The sequence below is a fragment of the Argentina silus genome, assembly GCF_951799395.1.
Source record: "Argentina silus genome assembly, chromosome: 18".
Classification (NCBI taxonomy): domain Eukaryota; kingdom Metazoa; phylum Chordata; class Actinopteri; order Argentiniformes; family Argentinidae; genus Argentina; species Argentina silus.
Window position 1 is genome coordinate 7,490,048 of NC_139672.1, and position 27,117 is coordinate 7,517,164.

The 27,117-nt window shown below is 47.7% G+C and overlaps 1 protein-coding gene across 1 annotated transcript in view; it reads left to right on the plus strand.

The window, feature by feature from the left end:
* Window positions 1-23,851, plus strand: part of LOC310819004 (receptor-type tyrosine-protein phosphatase S-like) — a 44,284-nt gene extending 20,433 nt beyond the window's left edge. The window contains exons 5-32 of the mRNA XM_083690170.1: window positions 1-52; window positions 620-821; window positions 1,018-1,154; window positions 1,359-1,503; window positions 3,663-3,980; window positions 4,205-4,398; window positions 5,116-5,145; window positions 5,537-5,654; window positions 5,900-6,547; window positions 7,385-7,479; window positions 7,684-7,937; window positions 8,192-8,279; window positions 8,789-9,007; window positions 9,499-9,656; window positions 10,124-10,135; window positions 10,625-10,737; window positions 12,573-12,670; window positions 12,841-12,964; window positions 13,080-13,255; window positions 14,438-14,557; window positions 15,481-15,635; window positions 15,895-16,180; window positions 17,308-17,486; window positions 17,857-17,983; window positions 18,092-18,217; window positions 19,209-19,363; window positions 19,608-19,743; window positions 20,636-23,851. The exon at window positions 1-52 is cut by the window's left edge and continues 328 nt beyond it. Of these exons, the coding sequence (XP_083546296.1) occupies window positions 1-52; window positions 620-821; window positions 1,018-1,154; window positions 1,359-1,503; window positions 3,663-3,980; window positions 4,205-4,398; window positions 5,116-5,145; window positions 5,537-5,654; window positions 5,900-6,547; window positions 7,385-7,479; window positions 7,684-7,937; window positions 8,192-8,279; window positions 8,789-9,007; window positions 9,499-9,656; window positions 10,124-10,135; window positions 10,625-10,737; window positions 12,573-12,670; window positions 12,841-12,964; window positions 13,080-13,255; window positions 14,438-14,557; window positions 15,481-15,635; window positions 15,895-16,180; window positions 17,308-17,486; window positions 17,857-17,983; window positions 18,092-18,217; window positions 19,209-19,363; window positions 19,608-19,743; window positions 20,636-20,704 (4,534 nt within the window). The 3' untranslated portion in view covers window positions 20,705-23,851. The remainder of the gene's footprint in view (window positions 53-619; window positions 822-1,017; window positions 1,155-1,358; window positions 1,504-3,662; window positions 3,981-4,204; window positions 4,399-5,115; window positions 5,146-5,536; window positions 5,655-5,899; window positions 6,548-7,384; window positions 7,480-7,683; window positions 7,938-8,191; window positions 8,280-8,788; window positions 9,008-9,498; window positions 9,657-10,123; window positions 10,136-10,624; window positions 10,738-12,572; window positions 12,671-12,840; window positions 12,965-13,079; window positions 13,256-14,437; window positions 14,558-15,480; window positions 15,636-15,894; window positions 16,181-17,307; window positions 17,487-17,856; window positions 17,984-18,091; window positions 18,218-19,208; window positions 19,364-19,607; window positions 19,744-20,635) is intronic.
* Window positions 23,852-27,117: the final 3,266 nt, after the last annotated feature.

Here is a 27,117-nt window from a genome sequence, read left to right on the forward strand (position 1 = left end):
CACCAACACCGTCATGGTCCGCTGGGAGGAACCTGAGGAGCCCAACGGACAGGTAGGACAGACAGACGGATGTCTCTTTGTTTGTGTGGTCACTCGTGTGCATTAAGCTTTGATTTCAAAGACATTTATTGATAGTAGTATTGTTCCCTGTGGATATAACCACACCATTTCCAACCTGCGAGTTAATGTTTCACTATCAGTCTTTATTGTTTTAAAAGGTTCACCTTGTAATTGAAGTCAGGTACATAATGGAATCAGAAACATAAACAATCATAATCATAAACACAGAAGATGGGGCAGTGCATCACAATCAGATTACATCCATGAGAAATCTAATCATGGATTAAGTAAGGATCAGGTTTAGGGTCTGGTACAATCGATCACACCCTGTTTTTCTGTAGATTATGTCAACCTTGAGGCTAGGCCAATACTATATTCAGTATATCTAGCTCAAAGAACAAGATCCAATGTATGGTACATGTACATGTATATGATGGTCTGGATGTTGACCTCAATAAATCCATGGGACCAGCTGCTGAGAAACAGACATGTTTACCATTGGAAAATGTTAGAATTAGAACTACAGTTCCCTAACCAGAGGTCCTCTCTCTGTCTCCAGGTGAAAGGTTACCGTGTGTACTACACCATGGACCCGTCCCAAGCCATGAGCCTGTGGAAGATCCAGAATGTCCAGGACAACAAGATCACCACCATCCAGAGCTTGGTGACATCTGAGACCTACACGGTCCGCGTGCTCGCCTTCACCTCTGTGGGCGACGGACCCTTCTCAGACCCCGTCCATGTGAAAGTACTGCCCGGAGGTCAGTGTGTGTGTGTGGGGGGGGGGGGGGGTTGGGGCAGGGGGTTGGATGCGGATGTCGGTGGGGCTAGGGTGTGTGTGTATGTGCGTGTGTGTGCGTGCGTGCGTGCGTGCGTGCGTGTATATATGTGTGTGTATCTCTCTGTCAAGAGAGGAGAGTTGTTACTGACTTTGTTGTCCTCTCCTGTCCTCTGTAGTACCTGGTCAGCCAGGTAAGTTCCGTGTGGGGAAGGTGACTGACACCAGCATTGAGCTGACCTGGGAGCCTGCCTACACCAAGGAGGGCATCGTCAACTATGAGCTGCTCTACAAACCTGTGGGGTTCGGCAGTCTGGTAAGATCTCAATCTCTTCCTCAACTAGTTCTGCTCGAGTGTTCGTGTGACGACTTGGATCCGACGAAAGGGAGAGATATCCAGTTTGATTGATCATCTTCTTCTCTCGCTCTTCCATCTCTCGCTCTCTCTCTTGTACCTTCACCCCTTTCTTTCTCTCACTTGCCTCCTCTTCTCCTCTTCCCCCCCTGTTCTGTCTAACAGGAGAAGTTGACCTTCGGGCCCAGGGGTTCGTACACAGTGGAGCGTTTGAAGGCGAACACAGAGTACACTTTTTCGCTGGCGGCCATTTCTAACAAAGGCATCGGAGCCTTCACCAATGAACTGGTGCAGAGGACATCACAAGCCAGTAAGTCTCCTTACATCTCCTCCACACCAGCTTATCTGTTCACACACACACACACACACACACACACACCCACACACACACACACACTTGCTTATCTTTCAGCTCCGGACTCACTCAACCCTGTGAATCCAACTACACCTCCGTCTCCCCCGTCTATCTCATCCATCTGTATTATTCCTTCATCCCTTCATCCCTTCATCCTTCTCTCTATCTCTCTCCCTGGGTGTCGGGAGTCACCTCAAGTGCTTTTACTTCAACAGCTCTCTTGTACAGGGAGAACACCAGAACATGGCCGGATGGGATGGAGCAGGTTTCTGTTTCCCCATTTTCCTTTTATGACCCCTCTCTCTCTCTCTCTCTCTCTCTCTCTCTCTCACTTTCTCCACCCTTTCTACCCATCTAAAAGGTGCTCAAGGTTAAGCTCATTAACAGGTCAACAGGTCAAAAGATCAGGAGGATTTACATACGACGGCTGATACGTGATAACAGATAACAGGTAAGCGATACAGAGAGCAAGCCTGTGTCCGAGGCTGCATCCTAATACTTCTGGATGGCCTCCTTTCCTTGTTTCCTGGTTTCCTGTCTGCTTTCCCATCCATTGGTGAAAGGAGAAGGGTAGCATTCCATCATTTTTGCTATTGCGAAAGACAAGGATATTAAGGAAGCCAGGATACAAGGAAAGGGAGCTATGTAGGGTAACAAATATGAGGAAACAGTCCCAGTCAAACCAATCGCCTTGGATCCTGGTACTCAAACTCACAGGTAAGCCTTTCTGATGCTTCGGCAACCCAACAAAGCAATGCATATTGTATAGATACAGAATGCTGTCACAACATTCAGGGGATATTTACCCACCATTTGTCAGTATTTACCTCAGCGTTTACCTACAATCAGGCCAAGACACACTTGGGTGGCAGGGGAGGTGATAGCAAAGTCACAGGCGTGATGCCACAGATAAGAATCCTATTTCATGGAGGAGAATGCATTTCACACTCAGGTTCTGAGTGCTGTGTTATCACCAGCCTTTGGTTGGCATCTAGATTGTTCCCTGAGGCCTAATGGAACAGTGCTTGTACGGGTTGAAGACGTACATACTGAAACCCATCAACAATGAATATTACAGTACCCAAACACACCTACATGTGCACACACACACACACACACATATGGTGGTCTATTGAGAATGTCTGTCTCTGTCAGTCTCCTCCTTCATGTTATTCCCCCTCTGTTCAGTGCCTTCTCTCTCCTTTTACCTCTCAGTCTACCTCAATTTCCTCCGAGGTTCCTCTGCTGCACGACGACCATTTTCAGAACAGTTTTGTTATTCAATGTTTTCTTTTCAGTTTGAACCCTGATTCATGGCCTTCCATGGTGCTGTAATGTCAGCACCATTACGCTTCTAAATGTCACCGTGGTTGACGATGAACACCGTGTCTCCGCTCTTAGCCAATTCCATTTCGCTGAGAATTCAAATGACAATGTCACTGGCATGGCGCCAAAATGGAGGATAGTTTGTCTATCGGGGGAGGCTGGTGGGGGTAGAAATCGGAGGACGGGCTCATTGCCATGCATGGAATGGAATGAGGAATGGTGTCAAACGTGTGTTTGACACCATTCCTCATTCCATTCCTCATTCCTCATTCCGTTCCAATCGTCTGGTCTAGCAGCGATAAGCTGTGGATCTGTTTGTAAGAGGAAGTCTTTAGTACCCTGCTCTTATTCATAAATCTTGGCCCATTAATGCCATTGGCTACAACAGGGAGGTAAAAGCTAATGATTGGGGATCAGTTTCACATCCTCCCTGGGTGTGATTAAGTTGTCCACCCTGGGTCGATACCCCTCATCTCTCCTCTATCTGGTGATCTAGCCAACGTGATGGTTTCTCCGTTTTCGCTATTGGGTAGCTCAGTTCTCTCTGTCCTGCCTTTAGAGGCTTGCTTTTGTAGTATTGTCATATTTCCTTTTCCTTAGTTTTTTTTTTTTAAATTTCTTTTCATCCTTCTCTTCTATCCTTTTGTTTTTGCTTCCATTTTTCACCCTCTCTTGCCTGTTCTCCTTGTTCTTTGCTCTCCTCCCTCTTCCTCGTTGCGTCCTCCTCTCCCCCCTCTCCCTACCAACTTCCTGCTCCCACGTCCTCGTCATACCCCTCGTCCAATCAGAGCCCTCAGCTGCACCCCAGGCTGTGTCCTGTGCGAGCCCCAGCTCCACCTCCCTGAGGGTAAGTTGGAAACCGCCCCCCCTAGACAACCAAAATGGCGTCCTGGCTGGTTACGAGCTGCGCTACCAGGAAGTGTCTGGGTCTGAGGCTGAAGGTGCAGGTGTGGAGGTGAAGGGGTCTCCCTTCCCCCCGGAGCAGGGGCAGGCCATGGTGGTGGGGCTAAAGAAGTGGACCTGGTACCGTGTTACCATGGCAGCCTTCACTACCGAGGGGACCGGACCGGAGAGCACGCCTCTGTTCTGCCGCACGGACGAGGATGGTGAGTGTGTGTGTGTGTGTGTGTGTGTGTGTGTGTGTGTGTGTGTGTGTCTGTCTGTGTGTCTGTCTGTGTCTGTCTGTGTCTGTCTATTCATGAATTGTTTTGTTTGATTGATTGAACAATTGATTTATTACAGTTGATTTATTACAAGTTGTGTGTGTGTGTGTGTGTGTGTGTGTGTGTGCGTGTGCGTGCACGTGCACGTGCGTGTGTGTGTTCCTCAGTCCCAACTGCGGCCCCTCGGCAGATAGAGGTCCGGCCCCTCAACTCCTCGGCCCTCAGGGTCACCTGGCGATCAGTGTTGCCAGGGCAACGGCAAGGCCAGCTCCGTGGTTACCAGGTGCACTACAGCCGCGTGGAGAGCAGCGAATCACGGATCCTGCCCCGAATCAAAGACCTCTTATTGGACGAATCCCAGGTGAGGTCATCATACTTATGTTTGTATTTATTATATTTGATCTAAGATTTCAAATACTAAAGGCCCACATGAGCCATTTTGACATTTTGTACCTGATATATATCATCCTGATGCTGCACAATATAATAGCACAATGATTAATATCCGAAATGTATGACATTTCATACAGCTACGCAGCTCCGAAGTGTTACGTGGCTAGCCTGTTTGTAAAGTTAGTGCCCACAGCGCCCAGAGTCAGATATATCCCTCCAAAAAAAACCTTCTGCTGCTCTTTTGCAACTGAGTCAAACAACCTTTCAACACCTTTTCATTGAGAATGGCTCCTAGCTATATCTGGCCTTACTTTCTCAAATAGCTCCGTGAATGACTAACGTCACCTCTCCACGCGGTGAAAAGGCAGGAAGCCAAACTGGCTGCCGTTGGCCTTTAACCTGTAAGTCCTTTAAGATGGCAGCTCAAGACCAAGTAAATGTACCCTCAAACCCTTATTATAGGCCTACGTTATTCCTCCTCTGAGTCTCTGGATGTGTCACCTCTCCCCACGCTACCGTCTTCCTCTCCGTTATTCAATTTCCTTTCTCCCTGCCTCCCACCCCTCCTCCTCTCCTCCTCCTCCTCCTCCTCCTCTTTTGACTCATTCGCTCATCTTTGTCTCCTGTCTCTCTTCCATCCCTCTCCCTCTCTGCCATGCCCCGGGGGTCTGTCCTGTGGGATCAGATGGAGGAGGAGGATGACTCTGCTGAATATGTGAGTGTGGATCCTTCATTTCTGTCAGTGTTTAAACTGAGCTCACAGTGTCTGGGCTGTGCTGTATCTAACTACAGGATGTTGCATAAAGGGCGGTTATGAAATCCTCATTAAGAGAATCAGTCAGCAGTTAAACATGTCCGCACACTGTGACATAATATGACAGACCGTGGGAGTATATGCTCAGGGAGGCTGAGCGAGAGAGGGGGGGGCGAGGGGGGGGGGCGCGGGGGGGGGGGCGAGGGAGGGGGGGGCGAGGGAGAAAAACAAAGAGGAAATAAGTAGGGGGATTTTGTTGTTAATGTTTTAGCTGGATAAGAACTAGGTCGCAATGTTTGAATCTGTGTGTGTGTGTGTGTGTGTGTGTGTGTGTGTGTGTGTTATCCTGCAGGAGATAATAGTGGGGGGGCTTATGCCTGAAACCTCCTATTCTGTGTCTGTGGCTGCTTACACCACTAAAGGAGATGGATCACACAGCAAAGCCAAGGTGGTGCAGACACCAGGCATCGGTGAGCAGTTTACACACACACACACACACACACACAAACACACATACATCCTACAGCACTCCATAAACCTGTTTATACACTGTAAGAATATGTAATGCTCTGTCGAATGACTAGACAGAATTTTAGTACATCATAGCAGTTGATTCATTCAAAACATTGTATTCTCAATGTACACTACCTGACGAGATACAGATGAATTAAACTCTTTGTATCCCCCCCCCCCCCCCTTCTCCTGGTGGGTGCAGTGCCCGGGCCCCCCTCCCTGTGGGTGCGTCGGGGGTCTGGTACCTTGGTGGTGTTGGGGTGGGACCCCCCTCCTGCGTCTGGGTCTTCTGGCTCTGGTACCCCGCAGGGGTCCATGGTAAAGGTCCTGGGGTACCGCCTCCAGTTCGGCGTGAAGAACACCACCCTGGACCACACCGTGGACTTCCCCCCGCGGGAGACGACGCACACGCTCACCGACATCTCCCCCGGCGCCACCTACCTCTTCACCCTCGCGGCCAGGAGCCGGGCCGGCTACGGAGAGGAGGCGCAGCAGGAGATGGAGATCCTGGAGTACCCGCCTTCGGGGTACCCCCGATTCTCCGACTTGGTCAACGCCACCTGCTGTACCCTCCAGTTCTCCTGGGTGCCCCCCGCTCCGGCCCAGAGGAACGGGATGATCACAGAGTACACGGTGGCTTACAGGGAGGCGGGGGAGGCTAACCCACCGGTCCCCCCCGCCCCCGGGGCCACCCCGCGTCAGGTGACGCTGCCCGCCAGTGAGTCCAGCTTCATCATCCAGGGCCTCAACCCCGACACCGCCTATGAGGTACAGCTCAGCGCCCACACCAGGGTGGGGCCCGGGCCCTTCTCTCCTCCGCTGCTTTACCACACGCTGGCCTTCGAGACAGGTAGGGCTGGCCTGAGACCTGAGGCCCACACCCAGGGTAACCCCCACCCCTCCCCCCTCCCCTCCACTCTAAGAACTGGTCTAGAGTCAGATCCACATGCTTTAAATCTGACTGATTCCTATCTTGGTCCGAAATGCAAAACTGACTCAGGGCCAGTTTTTTTTTTTCACCCACTCTGCACTGTGTGATTTCCTTAAAGAGCCTGAAAACTACAACTCCAATGGAAAAAAAAGACTACTCCACTAATCCACAGCCACCTCCCTCACCCACACCCCCACCCCCACCCCCTCACCACCAAGAGAAAGTGACTGAATGCTTGTGGATGGAAGCATGAAGAACACACTCTGTGATCACACAGACAAACACACACACACACACACACACACACTGGTAACCGTCAATAAAGCCAGACAGGTCCAGGTATGATGAGGTAGGTGTTGAGTCTGGGTTCACTTGCTGACTGGAGAAACGGTTGGTATCTAAAGGTACGCTTTTACACTCGTTTAAACCTCTACCATGTTGGATTTACCTTCATGACCTTTGACCTTTTGAAAGTGTAGCACCTCCTGACACTGAACACTCCCAAGTCTAAGAATGTGGCTTGTTGTCACATGACTGTCTTGTCTCTGTCCCTCCACTCTCTTCACTCTAATCACTTCACCTCCTTTTCCTCCAGACTTTCATCTGTCGTTCTCTCCCCCCCGACACCAGGTGTACCCACTAACAAACCCCTACAGGTGGACAGAGTGAAAGCAGAGCGGTGGAGGGTGTTGAATGATGCGTATCACTGTGTTCACCTCCCCTGACTGTTGGTCTGTTGGTCTGTCCTCCTCTCAGACGTCCCGAGGAACTTCTCAGTCAACCTGGCAACAAAGACCAGTGTCCTGCTGACCTGGGAGTTTCCTGAGAGCAGCCTCCCCTACCGCTTCACCGTAAGTGTGTGTCGTGTGTGTCGTGTGTGTCGTGTGTGTGTGTGTGTGTGTGTGTGTGTGTATGTATGCCGTGTGTGTGTATGTATGCCGTGTGTGTGTTTGTGTGTGTGTGTGTGTGTGTATGTCGTGTGTGTGTATGTATGCCGTGTGTGTGTGTGTTTGTGTGTGTGTGTGTGTGTGTGCTAATCCTCTCCCTACCACCAGGTGGAGTATAACCGTCAGAAGATGGAGGTGGACGCTCGCCTGAGGAAAGCCGTCATCCCCAACCTGCAGCCTGACACCAGCTACGAGTTCACCATCGCCTCCCCCGAGGGGAACATGGGACCGCTTCGCCACCGCATCCACGCCAAGACCTCCCCGCCCATCACCATCCGCCGGCCAGAGATAGACCATGCCCGCGACACAGAGACCACCGTCACCATCATCCTGCCCTCCCTGGAGTCCCGCAGCCCTGTCAAGTAAGACTGGACGAAGGGGGAGGGGGGGGGGGTCCATCACCTGGGATAAGGGGATATAACCTGTTATGAATGTGTGTAATGATAGAACTCATATGAGGTTGAAGAGGAATGTTTGAAGGAAAACCATAATGATTTGAGATGAGAGTTCTGGTTGTTCTTGTACGTTCTTGTACGTTCTTGTGTGTTCTTGTGTGTTCTGTAGGGGATGGTTTTAACAGTGTGTGTGTGTGTGTGTGTGTCCATCTGTCCTGTAGGAATGTGTATGTGGTGGTGGTCCCGCTGAGGAGGGCGAGGGGGGTCATCAGACACCTGAAGAGCCCAGATGAGATGGACCTGGAGGAGGTGAGGACCATGGTCGTGACTGGAGATCAGCGGAGGCTGGTGGAGGTAGAAATCGGAGGACGGGCTCATTAATAATGGATGGAATGGAAATGCATGTTTGATACGGTACCTCATTCCGTTCTATGCATTACAAAGAGCCCCGTCCTCCGATTTCTACCTCCACCAGCCTCCACTGCTGTAGCTGTTACGTGGCGGGAGGTGAACGCCCGTATTAGGAGTTATCCCTCTCTCAGAGCCCTCTGATCACTGTTGCTCTTTTTTGACTTTCTGTCTGTGAACGAATGAAGTTACGTCAATATATGAGTCATATCAAAACAACATCTCTCTCTCTCTGTCTCTGTCTCTCTCTCTCTCTCTGTCTCTCTCTCTCTCTGTCTCTGTCTCTCTCTGTCTCTGTGTCTCTCTCTCTCTGTCTCTCTCTCTCTCTCTGTCTCTCTCTCTCTCTCTGTCTCTGTCTCTCTCTCTCTCTCTCTCTCTCTCTCTCTCTCTCTCTCTCTCTCCTATCTCAGTTGTTGAAGGACATCAGTCAGAGACAGCGGGACTCCCGGCAGCAGAAGCAGGTGGACCTCCGTCGCGCCTACATCACGGCCCGCTTCACCCCCGCCACCCTGCCCGCCTTCTTCACCCTGGGAGACCAGCTGGACTACGGAGGGTTCGAGAACCGCGCTCTGGAACCGGGACAGGAGTACGTGTTCTTCATCCTGGCCGAACTCAACGCCACCACCGGGGTACGGAAGCGCGAAGGAACGCTCGCACGTCTTTTCACACTCTCTCTCCAACTCTCTCTCTCTCCTCCTCCTCTCTTCCTGTCTTCCTGTCTTCCTCCCGCTCCGTCTCATAAGCTGTCATCACACATAGCAGTCAGTATGACAGATGTGCTAAGACAATAAAAGGCACGCCAATCAAAGAGGGAGAAATAAAAAGGGGATTATCCCTTTACTGCCCCCTCACTTCTCTCCAGTTATCACCAGTTGGAGACCATATATCTGGATAAGTCTGATTGATTGTATATACAGTCTGTAGATTATTAGCATTATTATTAGCATTATTATTATTGTAAATAATATACCAAAAATAAACATACTAACTTTACCATGTATAAAATATACTGTGAAGCCAACTGGTATCTCACACTCACTCGCTCACTCTGTGTGTGTGCGTGTGTGTGCGCGTGTGCGTGTGTCCGTGCGTGCGTGCGTGCGTGCGTGTGCGTGTCTAGAAAATGTACGTGGCGAGCCCGTACACCGACCCAGTGATCGCCCCGGACTCGGACCCCCAGCCCCTGGATGCGGGGGACGGTCTGATCTGGGTGGTGGGTCCCGTCCTGGCCGTCGTCTTCATCATCTGCATCGTCATCGCCATCCTCCTCTACAAGAAGTGAGTGACGCCCGTGGAGGGAAGGACAGTACTATTCAGCCCTCCTTTTTGCCGTTCACGGTGAAAAGCCAGTGTTTTGACGTGTGTGTGTGTGTGTGTGTGTTGCGTGTCCGTAGGTGTTCCTATGTGCTGTGTTGTGGTTCCTATCTTATCCCAGTACACTCCTCAGTCCATATACTTCAAACTTCTGGGGTTCTTGAGCCAACTGGCCCGACCGAGTTGTACACGGATAAGTATTGAAGTAGAGCCTTTAGCAGCTAGCGTAGCTATGAAGGCCAGCACACTACAGACAGGAAACAAACAGCCTCTACCCAGGGGGGGGTTATCCACAGCAGGTTATCAAGGTTTTGAATGCAATTTCCGCATATTGATTTTTCTTTCTCTCCATCTGTCCATTTCCTCTCCTCCTCCTCCCCCCCCTCCTCCTACCCTCAATTATACCCTGGCCTCTGTCTCATCGGAAGCAGCAAACCTGACAGGTGAGATTAAGCCTGTGTCAAAATTGAACCTCGAGACATGTTTTATGATGGCAGTGAAATGTGAAAAATAAATGAAATACATGCCGATTATAAATACCTGTGATTGAAATGTGCTCTCTCTTTCTTTCTCTCTCCCTCTCCATCTCCCTCTCCATCTCTCTCTCTCTCTCTCTTTCTTTCTCTCTCCCTCTCCATCTCCCTCTCCATCTCTCTCTCTCTCTCTCTCTCTCTCTCTCCCTTTCCATCTCCCTCTCCCACTCTCTCTCTCACTCTCTCTCTCTTTCACTCTCTCTCTCTCTTTCTCTCTCTCTCACTCTGTCTCTCTCTCTCTCTCACTCTGTCTCTCTCTCTCTCTTTCTTTCTCTCTCTCTCTCTCTCTGTTCTCTTCTTCTCTCTTTCTCTGCTTCCTCTCTCTCTCAGTTTGTGTCTGTGTGTGTGATGTCAATCTCTTATCTCTCTTCCTGCTTGTGTCTCTTGGTCCCTGAGCAGTAAGCGGAAGGACTCTGAGCCGGGCACCAAGAGCCTTCTGGGTAACGCTGAGATGATGGCCCACCACCCCACGGACCCCGTCGAGATGAGACGTATCAACTTCCAGACCCCTGGTACGTATCACACACACACACACACGCACACACGTTGATACCACATTATTTCTTTGAAAATGACATTAAAGTTGCGAATGTTGATGAGATAAATCATTAGTTAGAAGTGCAGCAACACCAACCGGTCAGACCTTCTGTTCCTCACAAGCTTCCGGCAGAGTTCAATCTCCTCAGAGGTTAAAATGGCCACCGTCCATATCGGCCAGTCATCGCTGACGCTGAATCACAACTCTGCGACAGCACTCTGCCCAAAGCCTGTAGGGCTCTCTGCCTAGTTCCCTCCCACTCCACCTGCCTGTCACTAGATGGCCATGCCAGAAAGGACGGAAGTACAGTAGCAACATAGTCAGAGATGTTCAACAAGTAGTTGAGCTATTTGTTCATGATTTTTCATTTGACCTTTATTTATCCAGGTTAGTCTCGTTGAGATACAATCTCTTTTCTTTTCTTTTTTCTTTTAAAGACCGGGTCCAAATAGTTTGCGTAATAGTAAATACATTACAAGTGCAAGTATCGTAACTGCGTTCTCTCTAGTATGGCTAGATAGTGTGGTGCAGCGCTTCCGTTCTCTGCAGTGTGGCCAGATAGTGTCAACTCACACCGCCTCCTCACCGTCTGGGAGCCCTAACACCACAGCTGTTCTGCTGCTAAACCAACTCTCTGCTACTTCCTGTGTCCTAGTTCCTGGGTTACAATCTACCGCTTCCTCACGACAGAGGAAAATAATGATGTTTGAACACTGATGATAGATGTAGGAATTTGAACACAGCCGTTGATGGCTTGAATGAATCTCTTGGATCGTGTTCACCAACTTGAATGTCGTATCAGGGTTGCTTACGTAAACTCAATGCAGAACGAACAGCGGTATTGAAGTCTTAATAGCTCATTCAATATTTATTTTTATTGTCTTGCCCAGAACAGAACCTTGAAAACTCTCCTCTCCCACTCATCCTCCTACGAGATAGCTGGAAAACAAGATGACACAGCCAGATTTGATCTTTGTCTCTCTATATCCCCTGTGCATAACCAAGTATATTCTGACTTGGCTTAAGTACGAAGTTCCTGCAGTTAAACTGTATATTCTTAGGATTAACGCTGGTACGTGTCTGTGCATTTTAAAATCCTTAATTCCCCCATGATGATATTTGAAAACTCTGTTCACGGTGCATTAAGACACATTAGTAGGTCCAGCACCGTGGAGAATTCATTCTGTTTTTGGCACAAATGGATTATAATGATATTGGATTGCATTCATAGTGTATAGTGTTGTTTTCTTGATCTCTGAGCTATTTACATGTGGGTGGGTGTGTGTGTGTGTGTGTGTGTGTGTGTGTGTGTGTGTGTGTGTGTGTGTGTGTGTGTGTGTGTGTGTGTGTGTGTGTGTGCAGCCTCATTTGCGTTCTGTTTGTGTTTGTTCTCTCTGAGTCATCACTCGCCTCCTGGTCGTTGATAGAAAGCTATTTCACATCAAAGGAAAACAATTTCCCCACGAACAGAATCCTCCCCGACTTCGTCCGTTAAGTGGAGCGGAATTGATTTTCTGCGGCTGTTTCTTCCTTTTATGTTTTGTTTTCTCACTTTCTAATTGCCTTTCACTCGTCTTGCGTGAGATGCAGGGCAGTTACCCCCTAACCACCGATACCGAAACCAGATCTGTTTTTCATCCGGTAATGCTTCGGGTTTTGAACGCCGATAAGGTAATCTGATCTGTGATCGGCGATAACGTCCACCCCCCCGGGCATTCAGGGAGAGACCGACCCCCCTAACCGATGATACAGTACATCCCTGATGCCTCCTCTTGAACCTTTGACCCCTGTGCTGTTCCTGTGGTGTAGGTATGATGAATCACCCTCCCATCCCCATCGGAGAGCTGTCTGAACACACGGAAGTGTTGAAGGCCAACGACAATCTCCGTCTCTCTCAGGAGTACGAGGTGAGAGCTGCTGCGAGCACATTACTCACACACTTGTACAAGATGGCCTTCTGTCTTTGTCTCCCTTCCCATTCACACACACACACACACACATACACACACTCAACACAGCATAGACGCTGCTTTATCTAAGCGTTGCTGTGGCTTATGTGCCGTCTCATTCCTCGTAGTCCATTGACCCGGGTCAGCAGTTCACCTGGGAACACTCCAACCTGGAGGTCAACAAGGTCAAGAACCGCTACGCTAACGTCATCGCCTACGACCACACCAGGGTCGTCCTCTCGCCCATAGAAGGTACTGCAGAGAGGAGCGTGGGAGGTGGGGGGGGGTGTGTGTGTGAGTTTGGGGTGGTGTGTGTGTGTGTGTGTGTGTGTCATGTTGATGTGTGACTCTGTCCCTCCCATCCCAGGCATCCTCGGGAGTGACTACATCAACGCCAACTACATCGACGGCTACAGGAAGCAGAACGCCTACATCGCCACTCAGGGGCCCCTGGCCGAGACATTCGGAGACTTCTGGAGGATGGTGTGGGAGCAGCGGGCAGCCTCGGTGGTCATGATGACCCGCTTGGAGGAGAAGTCACGGGTGAGAGGGGGCATTGCAGGGCACACTCACCCACTCACACACATCCGCTGTCGTCATCCACCGTAGGGGATGAGGGCACAAGGGCACGAGGGCGATGTCCCCCCCCCCCCCGAAGACTACTAGTAGGGCAATAACCATCGTTGTAGTGCCCTATCTAGGGCACAGTCCACCGATCTAGGACATTATAGGGCACGAGGGCACTAGGGCGCTGCCGTCTGTTGAAGAGCACCGTAGGGTACAAGGGCACCCTGACAGCTATTTTAGGGTACTAGCTAGGGTGCAGCCAACCGCTGTAGGGCACAAGGGTACTGTCATCCACCTAGGACAGTGTTTACCCAATAGTGGGTCATCCATTCACTGATAGCCACCATAGGGCATTTTGAAAGGTCAAGACTGCATCCACTGATTGTCACATACTCAGAAGCCTGGAGCAGTCTGTACCAGATAAAGCGGTAGGTCTGGATATGATCTATCCAGCTTATGAGAACTTTGAAAAGGGGGGGAAGAATAGTCTCCCACCGAGGGTATTGTACAGACAGACGACACCTCTAAGCACAAATCGAGTTTAGGTAGGTGGGTGGCTCAGAGGGAAGGTGGAAATTGCGCTCTCTGTACATCGCAATAAATCTCTAGCGCTAATGGAGACAGCTAACATCGTCAAGCCCCTAGAAGTTAGCGACCAACGTTGTGTCGGGGAAGATGTTGACGATAGATTCGGAGGATGAATTACGACAGGCGGGTTTCCTTAGCGTCCCCCCCCATTCGTCTACTCAGGGTGAAGGCAGTAAGCCTCCAGACACTATGCCGGGAGCATACGCAATTGGTGGGAGGCAACGTGTCTGGTCCCGCGAGACTCTCCACACCCAGGGGCTCATACATCATCTAGTGAAGGGCGGTGTATAGAACAGACACAACTTACTACCGATGAGAATGTAGAATTGTGTTAGTTCTATGTTTTCCAGTTCTATCTGAACCACTCTTTGCATTAAGCGCATTTAAGAAGCCTCATTGATGAAGAGGATGAGGATGATGATGGTGATAATAGTTATGAAGATAATGATAATGATGATGATGGTTATGATGATGGTTATGAAGTTGATGGTGATTGTTGATGATGATGGTGATGATGATGATGGTTATGAAGATAATGATGATGATGATGATGATTGGATCTCCCTGTAGATTAAGTGTGACCAGTACTGGCCGACTCGTGGGACAGAGACATACGGGATGACGCAGGTCACCCTGTTGGACACCATGGAGCTGGCCACCTTCTGTGTCCGCACCTTCTCTCTGCACAAGGTAAGGAGGACACACACACACACACACACACACATTGTCACAAATCCGCTGTGTTTCTCTCTTGATGTCTCTCTCTCTCTCTCGCTCCTTACCATCCTCAGGTAACTTTACCATCATTTCCTGTTTATTACCATATAGTCCATATAGTCATACCCGATTTGAACTCTCAGTCCTGTTACGAACCAGAAATCATACGATTTCAAATTCGTATCTCATCCGTCACTTCTGAGCAGACGGCGGAGAGAGAGACAGAGGACAGCCGATTAGACTGTAGCTAATGGAGTATTCTGACTAGTCAGATCTAGCTAGAGGGACTCTCTGAGAGTACATCACTGTTACAATGCGACTCCCTCCTGAACACAGACAGGACTAATCTAGGATGCACCATGTCTAAATGTCCCAAATACAGACAAACTAGGCCAGCAGGCTTTTAACTGAGGGGTTTGAGGATTGACGTCTCTCATGAATGTTGTTCATATGTATGTAATACAAGTAGACACACACGACTATTAAAAACAGGTCAGAAGGCACCGATGTTGTAGTTGTCTTCCTCCTGAGAGGGTAGCTAATGTTGGTACAACACAAAAGCCAGCTAAGAGTAATTATCTATATATCTATCTATATACTGTATCTATCTCTCTATCTTTCTACCTATCTAGATGTCTATTTATCTAACCATCTTGTATCCATTGGTCCTTCCTACAATCTCCACTTTTTTTCAAGTACCAAGCAAATATATCCATCGTCCAAACCAATTATTTCAACCAAAATAAGACTGTGCAATCCACTTTTTTTTAAATTATTTTTCTAGTTAACTAGTGCTCTGTATGGCTCTGGTCCTCTTCTGGTGGTTTGTAAAGGCATATGATGATATTAAAAATAGAATTCTCCTCTCCTCTCCTCTCCTCTCCTCGTCTTGTCAGAGCGGTGGTAGTGAGCGGAGGGAAGTGCGTCAGTTCCAGTTCACGGCGTGGCCGGACCACGGTGTCCCAGAGTACCCAACGCCCTTCCTGGCTTTCCTCCGCAGGGTCAAGGCCTGCAACCCCCCTGACGCAGGCCCCGTCATTGCTCACTGCAGGTATACACACACACACACACATGCATATGCATACTGCATACACACACATACATGCATACTGTATACACACACACACACACATACACATACACGCATATGCATACTGTTTACACACAAACACACACACATACACCAACATACACATACACACACACACACAACAAATCCAGACAGAGCAAATATGTAAACATTCTTCCCCCCTCTCTCTCTCTCTCTCTCTCTCTCCCTCTCCCTCCCTCCCCCTCCCTCTCTCTCTCAGTGCTGGGGTGGGTCGCACCGGCTGCTTCATTGTCATCGACGCCATGCTGGAGCGGATCAGACACGAGCGCACGGCGGACGTGTACGGTCACGTGACCCTGATGAGATCCCAGCGTAACTACATGGTGCAGACGGAGGACCAGTACGGCTTCATCCACGAGGCGCTGCTGGAGGCGGTGGCCTGCGGGAACACGGAGGTGGCGGCCAGGAGCCTGTTCACCTACATGCAGAAGCTGAGCCAGGTGGAGAACGGGGAGCACGTCACCGGGATGGAGCTGGAGTTCAAGGTACAGGTCTGGAGGGAGATAATAGAGTAGATAGACTTCATAGAATTACAGGAATAGTCATCATTGATGACATTTATAAAGCGCTTTTTATTGTGCTAGAATCATCTCATCAAAATAGAAGTAAAAAAACCTAATAAAGTAGAGAAATTGTTTAGAAAATAAATAAATAAGTAAAATAAAAGGAAAACAAACATATATATATATAACCGTATCATAAAAGCAGCAATCAAAGTCTAGGAGGAACGGTAGTCTAGCCGGTAAAGATGCGTCTTAAGGCTTTAAAACCCAACAGTCTGAACAGCCCTCAGATTGTCAGGAAGAGTTCCAAAGGCGCGGTGCGTGGGAGGAAAAGACACGGTCCCTCGTTGTGCGGAGCCTGCTTCTGGGTACATGAAGCCGTTTGCCATGGCGTGACCGTAGGGTGCCTGGAGGTTCATAGGGGGAGAGTAGATCTGACAGGTAGTCAGGTCTGATGCCATTTAGGGCTTTGTAGCCCAGGAGGAGAATGTTACAGTCAAGTCGAGGGAGTTGAGGGACGGGTAGTCAATGGACGTCAGCTAGGATGGGCCTTGATGTGGGCAGACGTTTTGGGTTGTGTCCTTGTGAATCCTTGCAGTTTTCAATGAGCTGCCATTTATGAATTCAATCTGCGGCAAGTGCTGCATTCCCATAATCAATTATGGAGAAAACGAAAGCATGGATAAGCTTTCCCGCGTCGGAATTTGTCAAGAGAATTGTCAAGGAGATGTTCTTCAGGTAAAATAATGACGTTTTTACAGACGTGACTAATGTGGGCATTGAAGGAATTTCACACCCCGGGCTGGTGAGGACGGAGGAGAGGGGAACGTAGAGAAGACGGCGTAGAAATACAGTTTATAGAACAGACACGTGGTCACAGTTCGGAACTGGAGGTGAAATCATAGAAAAGACAGGTGAAGCAGCCAAAGAAATACAATGGATAGTCATTCTCTCTCTCTCTTTCTCTCTGTATCTCTCCCTCTGTCTCTCTCCCCCTCTATCCTTTCTCTCTCTCTCTCTCTCTCTCTCTCTCTCTGTATCTCTCCCTCCATCCTTTCTCTCTGTCTCTCTCTCTCTCCCTCCATTCTTTCTCTCTCTCCCTCCCACAGCGGTTGGCCAACACCAAGGCCCACACTTCCAGGTTTGTGACGGCCAACCTACCTTGTAACAAGTTTAAGAACCGCCTGGTCAACATCATGCCCTACGAGACCACCCGCGTCTGTCTCCAGCCAATCAGAGGCCTGGAGGGGTCAGACTACGTCAACGCCAGCTACATAGACGGATACAGGTATGAAATAAACCTTGAACTGATTGGGATTTGGTCTCCATCTGGAGTGGCTACAGCTTGTGAGGTCTGAGTTTGTGGATTCTGGGTGCTATTTCTGCCGCTGTGAAATACTTTACAATACAGCTTTGCTATTTACCCTGCTAGGCAATTGAAAATGTCATGTCGAAATGTCATGGTGTTATATGTCAAACTGTGTGTGTGTGTGCGTGTGTGTTTGTGCGTTTGTGTGTGTGTGTGTGTGTGTGTGTGTGCGCGCGTTTGTGTGTGCGTGTTTGTTTGTTTGTTTGTGTGTGTGCGCATGTGTGTGCGTGTGTGTGTATATGTGCGCGCGCGCGTGTGTGTGTGTGCGTGTGCGCGTGTGTGTATGTAGGCAGCAGAGGGGGTATATTGCCACCCAGGGCCCCCTGGCAGAGACCACTGAAGACTACTGGAGGATGCTGTGGGAACACAACTCTACCATCGTGGTCATGCTCACCAAACTGAGAGAGATGGGACGGGTATGGACACACACACACACTTACACACACACACACACACACACACACACACACACACACACACACACACACAGGGACATTTGACATCCTGTGTGTGTGTCTTTGCAGGAGAAGTGTCACCAGTACTGGCCAGCTGAGCGCTCTGCCAGGTACCAGTACTTTGTGGTCGACCCCATGGCTGAGTACAACATGCCCCAGTACATCCTCCGAGAGTTCAAAGTCACTGACGCCAGGGTGAGTGTGTGAGTGTGTGAGTGTGTGTGTGACTGTGAATGTGTGTGAGTGTGTGAGTGTGTGAGTGTGTGAGTGTGTGTGTGACTGTGAATGTGTGTGAGTGTGTGTGTGTGAGTGTGTGTGTGAGTGTGAGTGTGACTGTGACTGTGACTGTGACTGTGTGTGACTGTGTGTGTGAGTGTGTGTGAGTGTGTGTGTGTGTGTGTGTCATCACTTGCGAATATCTAATCCCTGTCATAGCGTACCTCATATTGTATTCAGACACAATAGTATACAACACCAGACTCCCTGACATTTCCCCTCTATTCCCCTTCCATCCATCAGAGGAGTGTGAAAGAGCAGTAGCAGCAAACATGTTCCATCGATCAACCGTAGACGTGTGTGTGTGTGTGTGTGTGTGTGTGTGTGTGTGTGTGTGTTTGAGTGCGTGCGTGCGTGCATGCATGCATGCATGCGTGTCAGCCATAGATTACTCCACTTATGCCTGTGCTCTCCTGATGCCTCACTGACTGTGTGTGTGTGTGTATGTGTGTGTATCTGTGCGCGTGTGTGTGTGCGTGCATGCTTGCGTGCGCATGCATGCGTGTGTGCGTGGGTGTCAGCCGTAGATTACTCCAGTTAAGCCTGTCCTGTCCCGACGCCCCATTGACAGATGCTCTATTGATCTCCATTAAAGAAGAGTCAGCCAGGCTCACAGGAGAAACGATGTAATTGGCTCCAGAGAACGTGTGACAGGCAGACAGACTCTGCAGGAAGACCTTACCCATAACTACAGATCTAGGAATCAGAATAAACTGGCTCCAATCTTATTCTTGGTGATTAAGATCGGTGAAAATATGATGTCCTCTGTTAAATGGGTTAGAGCAACTTCTATTGAAACCCAGACAGGGAGAGACATTCCTTGTTTCAGTGAAATTATAACAAAGGCTAGATTCCCTTCAACCATTCTGTTCTCATTTGGTTCCTCCTCCTCCCCCTCTTCTCCTCCCAGGATGGCCAATCACGGACGGTGCGTCAGTTCCAGTTCACTGATTGGCCGGAGCAGGGAGTGCCTAAGTCTGGAGAGGGCTTCATTGACTTCATTGGCCAGGTGCACAAAACCAAGGAGCAGTTTGGCCAGGACGGTCCTATCAGTGTTCATTGCAGGTAAGAGTGTGTGTGTGTGTGTGTGTGTGTGTGTGTGTGTGTGTGTGTGTGTGTGTGTGTGTGTGTGTGTGTGTGTGTGTGTGTGTGTGTGTGTGTGTGTGTGTGTGTGTGTGTGTGTGTACATGTCTATAGCCACCATTGGTAAGGTCAAATCTGATGATTCACTGTGTGTGTACATGTCTATAGCCACCATTAGTACGGTCAAATCTGATGATTCACTGTGTGTGTGTGTGTGTATCGACAGCGCGGGCGTGGGGCGAACCGGCGTCTTCATAACTCTGAGTATCGTTCTGGAGAGGATGCGCTACGAGGGAGCGGTCGACATCTTCCAGACCGTCAAGATGCTGCGAACACAACGGCCAGCCATGGTCCAGACTGAGGTAGGGTTCAACACCAGGCCAGCCATGGTCCAGACTGAGGTAGGGTTCAACACCAGGCCAGCCATGGTCCAGACTGAGGTAGGGTTCAAAACCAGGCCAGCCATGGTCCAGACTGAGGTAGGGTTCAAAACCAGGCCAGCCATGGTCCAGACTGAGGTAGGGTTCAACACCAGGCCAGCCATGGTCCAGACTGGGGTAGGGTTCAAAACCAGGCCAGCCATGGTCCAGACTGAGGTAGGGTTCAAAACCAGGCCAGCCATGGTCCAGACTGAGGTAGGGTTCAACACCAGGCCAGCCATGGTCCAGACTGAGGTAGGGTTCAAAACCAGGCCAGCCATGGTCCAGACTGAGGTAGGGTTCAACACCAGGCCAGCCATGGTCCAGACTGAGGTAGGGTTCAACACCAGGCCAGCCATGGTCCAGACTGAGGTAGGGTTCAACACCAGGCCAGGCATGGTCCAGACTGAGGTAGGGTTCAACACCAGGCCAGCCATGGTCCAGACTGAGGTAGGGGTCAAAACCAGGCCAGCCATGGTCCAGACTGAGGTAGGGTTCAAAACCAGGCCAGCCATGGTCCAGACTAAGGTAGGGTTCAAAACCAGGCCAGCCATGGTCCAGACTGAGGTAGGGTTCAACACCAGGCCAGCCATGGTCCAGACTGAGGTAGGGTTCAACACCAGGCCAGCCATGGTCCAGACTGAGGCAGGGTTTAAAACCAGGCCAGCCATGGTCCAGACTGAAGTAGGGTTCAAAACCAGGCCAGCTTTATGGGCAGCACTTATCCACGACAAATGCTAGATACTCTACCATACAATACTCTCTGTTGTGGTTTACTACACTGGTTGGGAGGATGTTGCTGACACCATTCATGTTGTGTGTTGCTCTTGTTCAGGATGAGTACCAGTTCTGCTACCAGGCTGCCCTTGAGTACCTGGGCAGCTTTGACCACTATGCAACATAAAGGAGAGAAAGAGTCATCCCTCCATCCTTCTGCTCCGAGGTCCACAGACGGACGAGTGGGCAAAAAAGTGAGAGAAGCGAGACGCAGTGACGGACAAAAACCCAACCAAACAACAAACCTTTTACTTATCCCACCGTCGGGACAACGTTACGAACAAGGACGAAGTCTACACCACAACTACAGTACCACATTACTGACACTACCACTAAACAGCAACCAGAACTAATCTATGTCAACGAACAGCTGCACTCTCAGGACTCATGCCTGGAAAGGTTTGGGAGTGGGAGACTATTCGATGTGTAATCCTACATATTCTTACCTCAGTGTTCCAGTGTGAAGGACGTATAATAACCGTGTGTGTCGTGGTCAGCTATCTCCAATTATGAACCAGTGAAAAAGAAACTGCTTCAGTACAGGAATTATGATATATACTGTATGTCGAAAACAAGGACACAAAAAAGCCTGGATATTTGCTGCACCCTAAATGGGCTTTTTATCTTTCAACTTTATATCTATTGGTTTAGTGTACTTACTGTACTAGGGGTTAAAGTGCAAAGGTGAACGTTTATATGTGTCTGTGTGTCTGCATCCGTGGTGTCTGTCCTTCTGTGGCCACAGCTAGTCCTGAGCACGGTTTTAGGCAGATGACTAGGTTAGACCTCAGCTGAGGACTAAGGACTATGTTGCCCCCAGAGGGAGAGTTTGAACGGCACGTCGTCGATTGGACGCCCGACTCTCCTACCCACAGTGCCAAGTGAAACAACGCTGTTCTGGGGGCATGATGGGAAATGTAGTTTGACCTTTATGGAGATGGAGAAATGGGGCCCTACATCCAACATTCAAGAACAATGAGCTCTTGGTCGAAGCTGTCCACAGACACAGATCTAGAATCAGCTCACCTCCCCAATCTAAACCTTCACCATCAGAGGTAACACATCTACACTGACTTTAGATCAGTATCTAGCGGCAACTTCATCCTACTGTGAACATGACTTGACTGTCATGACTGTCAATGTTCAGTCATTCATGCTTGCTTGCTATTCCCTTTCTAGCTAGACATTGAAAGACGCCACCCAGCTGAGGTCAGTTCCATTATAACCCGTCTGTCAGCAAATGGATTGACATTCCTCTTATGAGTTGAAAATTGACAAGAATTTCGTCAATGAAAGAATCGAATTTTGATGAATTTTCCTTAGTTCGACCGGACACACACACACACACACACACACGCTCACGAACACAGTTTGACGTCAGTCCACTCGTGGAAGAGGTCATAAGATCAATTTCTGAGAAATTCCTTTCAATTTCTCACTGTTATACGGCAGGCATCTCTGTGGTACATTTCACACGTTCAGATCTTCTCTATGGAATGGACATTTCACTCTATTTTGGTACAATCATCTCCCACAGTTTCTCGCCCCTTACTGCAGACCGTACGATCCTGATCATTGTGCTTTCATGTCTTGGCCTTACGCTAACTGTTTCAGCTCTCTGTTGCTCTACATGCTGCTTATGCTGTTTCCTGAGTGCTGAATGTCATATACTGTAGCTTACGCTCTGGGTAGATTTTGCTCTTCAGCACAGATCTAGGATCAGCTTCCCCTCCCCATATCTTAACCCGAACCCTTAGTGTGGGAAAACACAAAACTGACCTTAGATCAGAGTTTAAGGTCATTCTATTCCGTAGCTTATACCTACTTGAATTCTGCCACTCTGTCGTGACAAGGTCTAATGGCTCAGTGGGTTGGAGCATGGTACCGATGACACAAATGTTGAGGGTTCAATTCCCACTAGGGCTATATATACACTCTTATGTGTGTGTGAACTGTGAGTTGCTTTGGATGCAAATGCTAGATAAATCATGTGTTGAGAGCAGTTCATACTCACTCTGTCCTCACTCAACACCATTCTCTCACCCTGAAGTTCAGTAGAACTGAACTCACAAAAGCTCTCTCTACCCCAAGTCGTACAGTAATGCACCAAAACATCGGAATGGCACAACCTGATATTTTCCCTCAAGCCCGCTCCAATATTCCTCTCAAGTCCCGGGATATGGTTCTCTCCCTCTATTGATTTGATGTTTAATCATTCCCTTGGATATGTTGTGACTGAAGATCACAGTATGGTTTCATTGTCCCTAAACTCGGATTATATCCACTGGTTTTGTACATACCGTCTAACATGGAGTTATTTACAGTTCATTCATCTGCCTGAGCACAAGTTATAATGTGTGGGGTTGGGAGCGATGTAGTTCTTCTTCTTCTTCTTCTAAAAAAAAAAAAGAGCCTTATTGTTATTGTTAACTTTACTGAATATTTATTTGATTTCTTTTTTTTAAATTATTTATTCTTCATATATTTTGTTACTGTTACTTACTCTTGATTTTTACTTTTAAGTTTTGTTATTTATCGTTGTCTTATTTGGGATACTTACTGAATATAACCAATGAGATGTTGTTTACTTGGCAAGCCAATTACTGTATGATATCGTCAATGTTTTTTTAATGGTCATTTTTAAGTGCTTTTTTATTTGCTTTAGTATACTGTATATGGCACCTCTGTGTAGGGTGCTATTTGATACTGATGTCCTCCTAGTTAGATACATAGAGACAGACCTAGTTTCAGTTGACAGTGACCCCTCTTATCATAGCAACAGTGGTACGTTCCAATTCAAGGTTTATAAAGTAGTCGATGGAAGTCTTTGCTTAACTATATTCAGTGCTCACTTTTTAGTTTGCTGCACGAAGGTAGACAAAGAGAATATGGTAGCAAGTGTATTTTGATAGAAAAGGGGGGAAAAGGCTACAAGCAAGACTGTCCCTCAACGCTTCCTGTTAGTATTTAATATCTCATCTGAAATTGCCCTGTTATGAAATTTTAAAAGGGTCTAAAAGTCTTGACAATGTGTAATTTGTGAAATATAGAGGATGGGGGACACCAAAAAACATATAGGAAAAATGACTATTTTCTCTTTATTAAAAATACTGTATGAATAATTTGTCAAGGGAACTAAAAGGCACTCAGACAAAACATGGTTACACCAAGCGAGGGCCAGTTCTGATGACATCATCACCTTTAAACCTGTTAATACGTACCTGTTCTTTCTTTTCAACCATGGATGTAGATATTGTATGTTGACTTTGTATTAAAAAGCAGGATGGTTGGATATACAGCACAATGAGCCCTTTGATTCCTATGTCATTTACTGAATTTCATTTTCATTAGGAAGGTTACGTCGGTTAGATCCTCTTGTGATAAAAACATTTTTTCCAGTGGGGGTCCCAAAACAACAAGACAACCAAGTAAACAAATGAAATAATAACGTATGTGAAAAGACAAAAACAACAACATCGCTGACTTGATCTTGTCTCTCCTTCATCTGCAGTGAAAGTGAAAGCTCATTCAATGTGTTTTCACATCATTAAAGATGAAGGAAAGGAGACAGGGAGAGGAGATGAGGCAAGGAGGCAAGGATAGAAGACAAGGCGAGGAGAGGAGACAATGAGAGGAGACAAGGAGAAAGGAGACAAGGAGAAAGGAAGCCACTTCAGAGTGTGGATCTCAGGGAGAGCAGGGTGAATGACGTGTGTGTGTAGTACCATCCATCTCCACTAGGTGTTGTCCAAGCTAACTAAGGTGGAACATGGCTAGCTTATCAGAATAGTACAGTGTGTCATCTACTGTATGACCAGATCAACATGTGTTCACAGCAGCCATCCCACAACGTTCAGACTGTTGACAGTGTCATTGTTTTTAGACAGCTCAAATGGTTATCTTTTAGAGTAGTCTTATGGATGGAAAATACCTGGATGTCATAACATCTTCATTGTGCTGGGAAAACAGCAGGTCATTGTCATAACCTCGTCTGGTCTGTCTTTGTAAGAGCAGGTGAGACAAGACATAAAGAATGTTGTACTCTGATAAGGTTATAAATAAGGTTCAAACTACGGGGATGCTTGTCAGTGGATGCTGACAAATGGTGACTTGACAGAAGAACACTTAAAAAGTGTTAGAATGGGCCCCCTAAGGTGTTATATATATATATATATATATAACACACACACACACACACTCAGAAAGGTATAGATCGTTATCACCTCTCATTCTTTCACATAGTGATCTAACCCTCTGATACGGTCTGGGCACGTGTAGAATTACTTGAAGCCAATGCTGCCAACCTTAAATAGACGTTGCATAATTATGAATGTGAGAGGATTTGCCTACATTGAACAAACCAATTGTGTTTGTGACTACAACGTTCATTATCCCACAACTATTGTGTGTTACTGTTGACGGGACCGTATAATTATATGCTCTCATATTTCTTTTTGCAGGTCTTTCCTGGGACAGGTCTAGTAACACAAACACTGTAACTGTGTCTATAGAAATACCAAGATTATAATAGCTATTCAAACTGAAACTTTATTCAACTCCCTCAATGTATTTACTGTAACATCCTGGACAAGTATGCCCTCTACCTAATCCATATTCCTCAGTGCTGGCTGTATTGTTTACCCTCTGTATTGTAACCCTAACCACCAGCACCACACAATGTACCATCTGGCCCCACACAAAGACCGTGGGAGGTGAAATAGGACCCCAACTCTCTGGAAGGACCCCGACACTCAACCTTACAAACACAGCTACAGCTGCTGTAGAGAAGGATTGGCTATACACAGTACAGTAGATTACCTACAGTAATATGCCTGTCTTACTGTTTCAGTCTTTGTGTGTGTGTGTGTGGGTGTGTGTATATATATATATATATAATAACTGTGGGAAGTACTGGATGTGTGAACCTGTTTATTCTATTCTTAAGTATGTATGTTGAATGTGTTGAAAGACGTTAATGTCATGCGTGGTACTGTCAATCAGTTGCTAATGCTATCTAACAATGGGTGGTTTAAAGGCTCCCCTACTGTGGTCACGACTCAATAGGTTGTTCATAAGGCTGCTCGCTAACATGATTTCTGGCATGCATGCAAGAAGTACATTAGCGTCAGTGGAGGCTGGTGAAAAGGACAAATCAGAGGATGGGCTCATTGTAATGCATGGAATGGAATAAGGAATGCTATCATCATCACCTCCAAATTCTACCTCCACCAGCCTCCCCTGATTAGCGATTCCGTAACCCCTCGAGGCATCAATGTCTTTGTTCCTCACGGCTATCAAGAGGAGAAGAGCCGTAATGATGTGTACAGGCAGTAGAACATTAACAATGCATGTCATCGGTTTTAGATTGATGCAGAGGTTCATCCCTACATGGCTGCAGAGTCACTACCTATCTTCCGCCGTAGATTGAAGACCCATCTCTTCAGGCTACAACTTAACTGTCCCTCCTAAAGACCTCTTCATCCCCACTACCCCTCTGTACAAGTTTCTCTCCTGTAAATAAATAACTTAAAAAAATACATACATATACAATAATAAAAAATATACAATAATAAAAAATACAATACATTTTCTTTAAAAAAAAAAAAGATGACTGATGGATAGATGATTCACTTACTTAGACAAATGAATTTGTTTTAAGTCGCTTTGGATAAAGGCATCTGCTAAATGCCATAAATGTAATGTAAATGTACAGTCCCAGGGTATATTGGATGGGATCAGCATGCAGGGGTAGACATTCCTCAAACCTCAAGAAATCATTTGACACTAATGCAACATCACTGTCAAGGTAATGAGAAGGAAGTACCCCACTTCCACACCAAATCCCCCACCCCCCACCTCCCTGTTTTAAATGAGCACACAAATAGAAGTTCACATGGGAATGTGGGCCCAAATGCGGACGGAGTGGCATTAAGTACTCTTTCTCTCTACAGGAAAGAAGAGTTCTTCATGTTCACACACTCACTAATGTTCATTCATGTTCACTCACAAACTAATCCTCTGAAGGTATGAGGATCTAGTAATGACTTTCTTAGTTTTCTTTTGACTACTGGGAGGCAGATGGTTATGTAAGGTAAACCCCCGAGGAGCTTTGGCAGAACTTGGCTGGAGCCAGACAAAATCAGGAATGTTGCTCATCAAAAACCCACACTGCACCTCACAGATAAGCATTCTGCATGTTTGATTAAGAAATCAGGAACTATTCGTGTATTAAAACAGTATTTTTATTGACACTACACCAAGTATTTTTGTCTAAACTACTGTCTCTGAAACGTGACTGTTTCCTGCCTGCCTTGCCCTTCGGTACAAACAGAACAACGTGTTGTTGGGGATCATTCTCTGATCCTATCTTTGCAGTCAGGTGACCGTCACAGACATGTCCCCAGGCCTGTTCTATCTATCTGCTCCTGCATCTGATCAGGGCAGCGCAGGGGAGACAAGGCTGGGCATAAAAGAAAGTCTACCAAACTCTGTCTGTGTGTCTGTGTGTCTGTGTGCGTCACAAGGCGCAAACTACAGCAA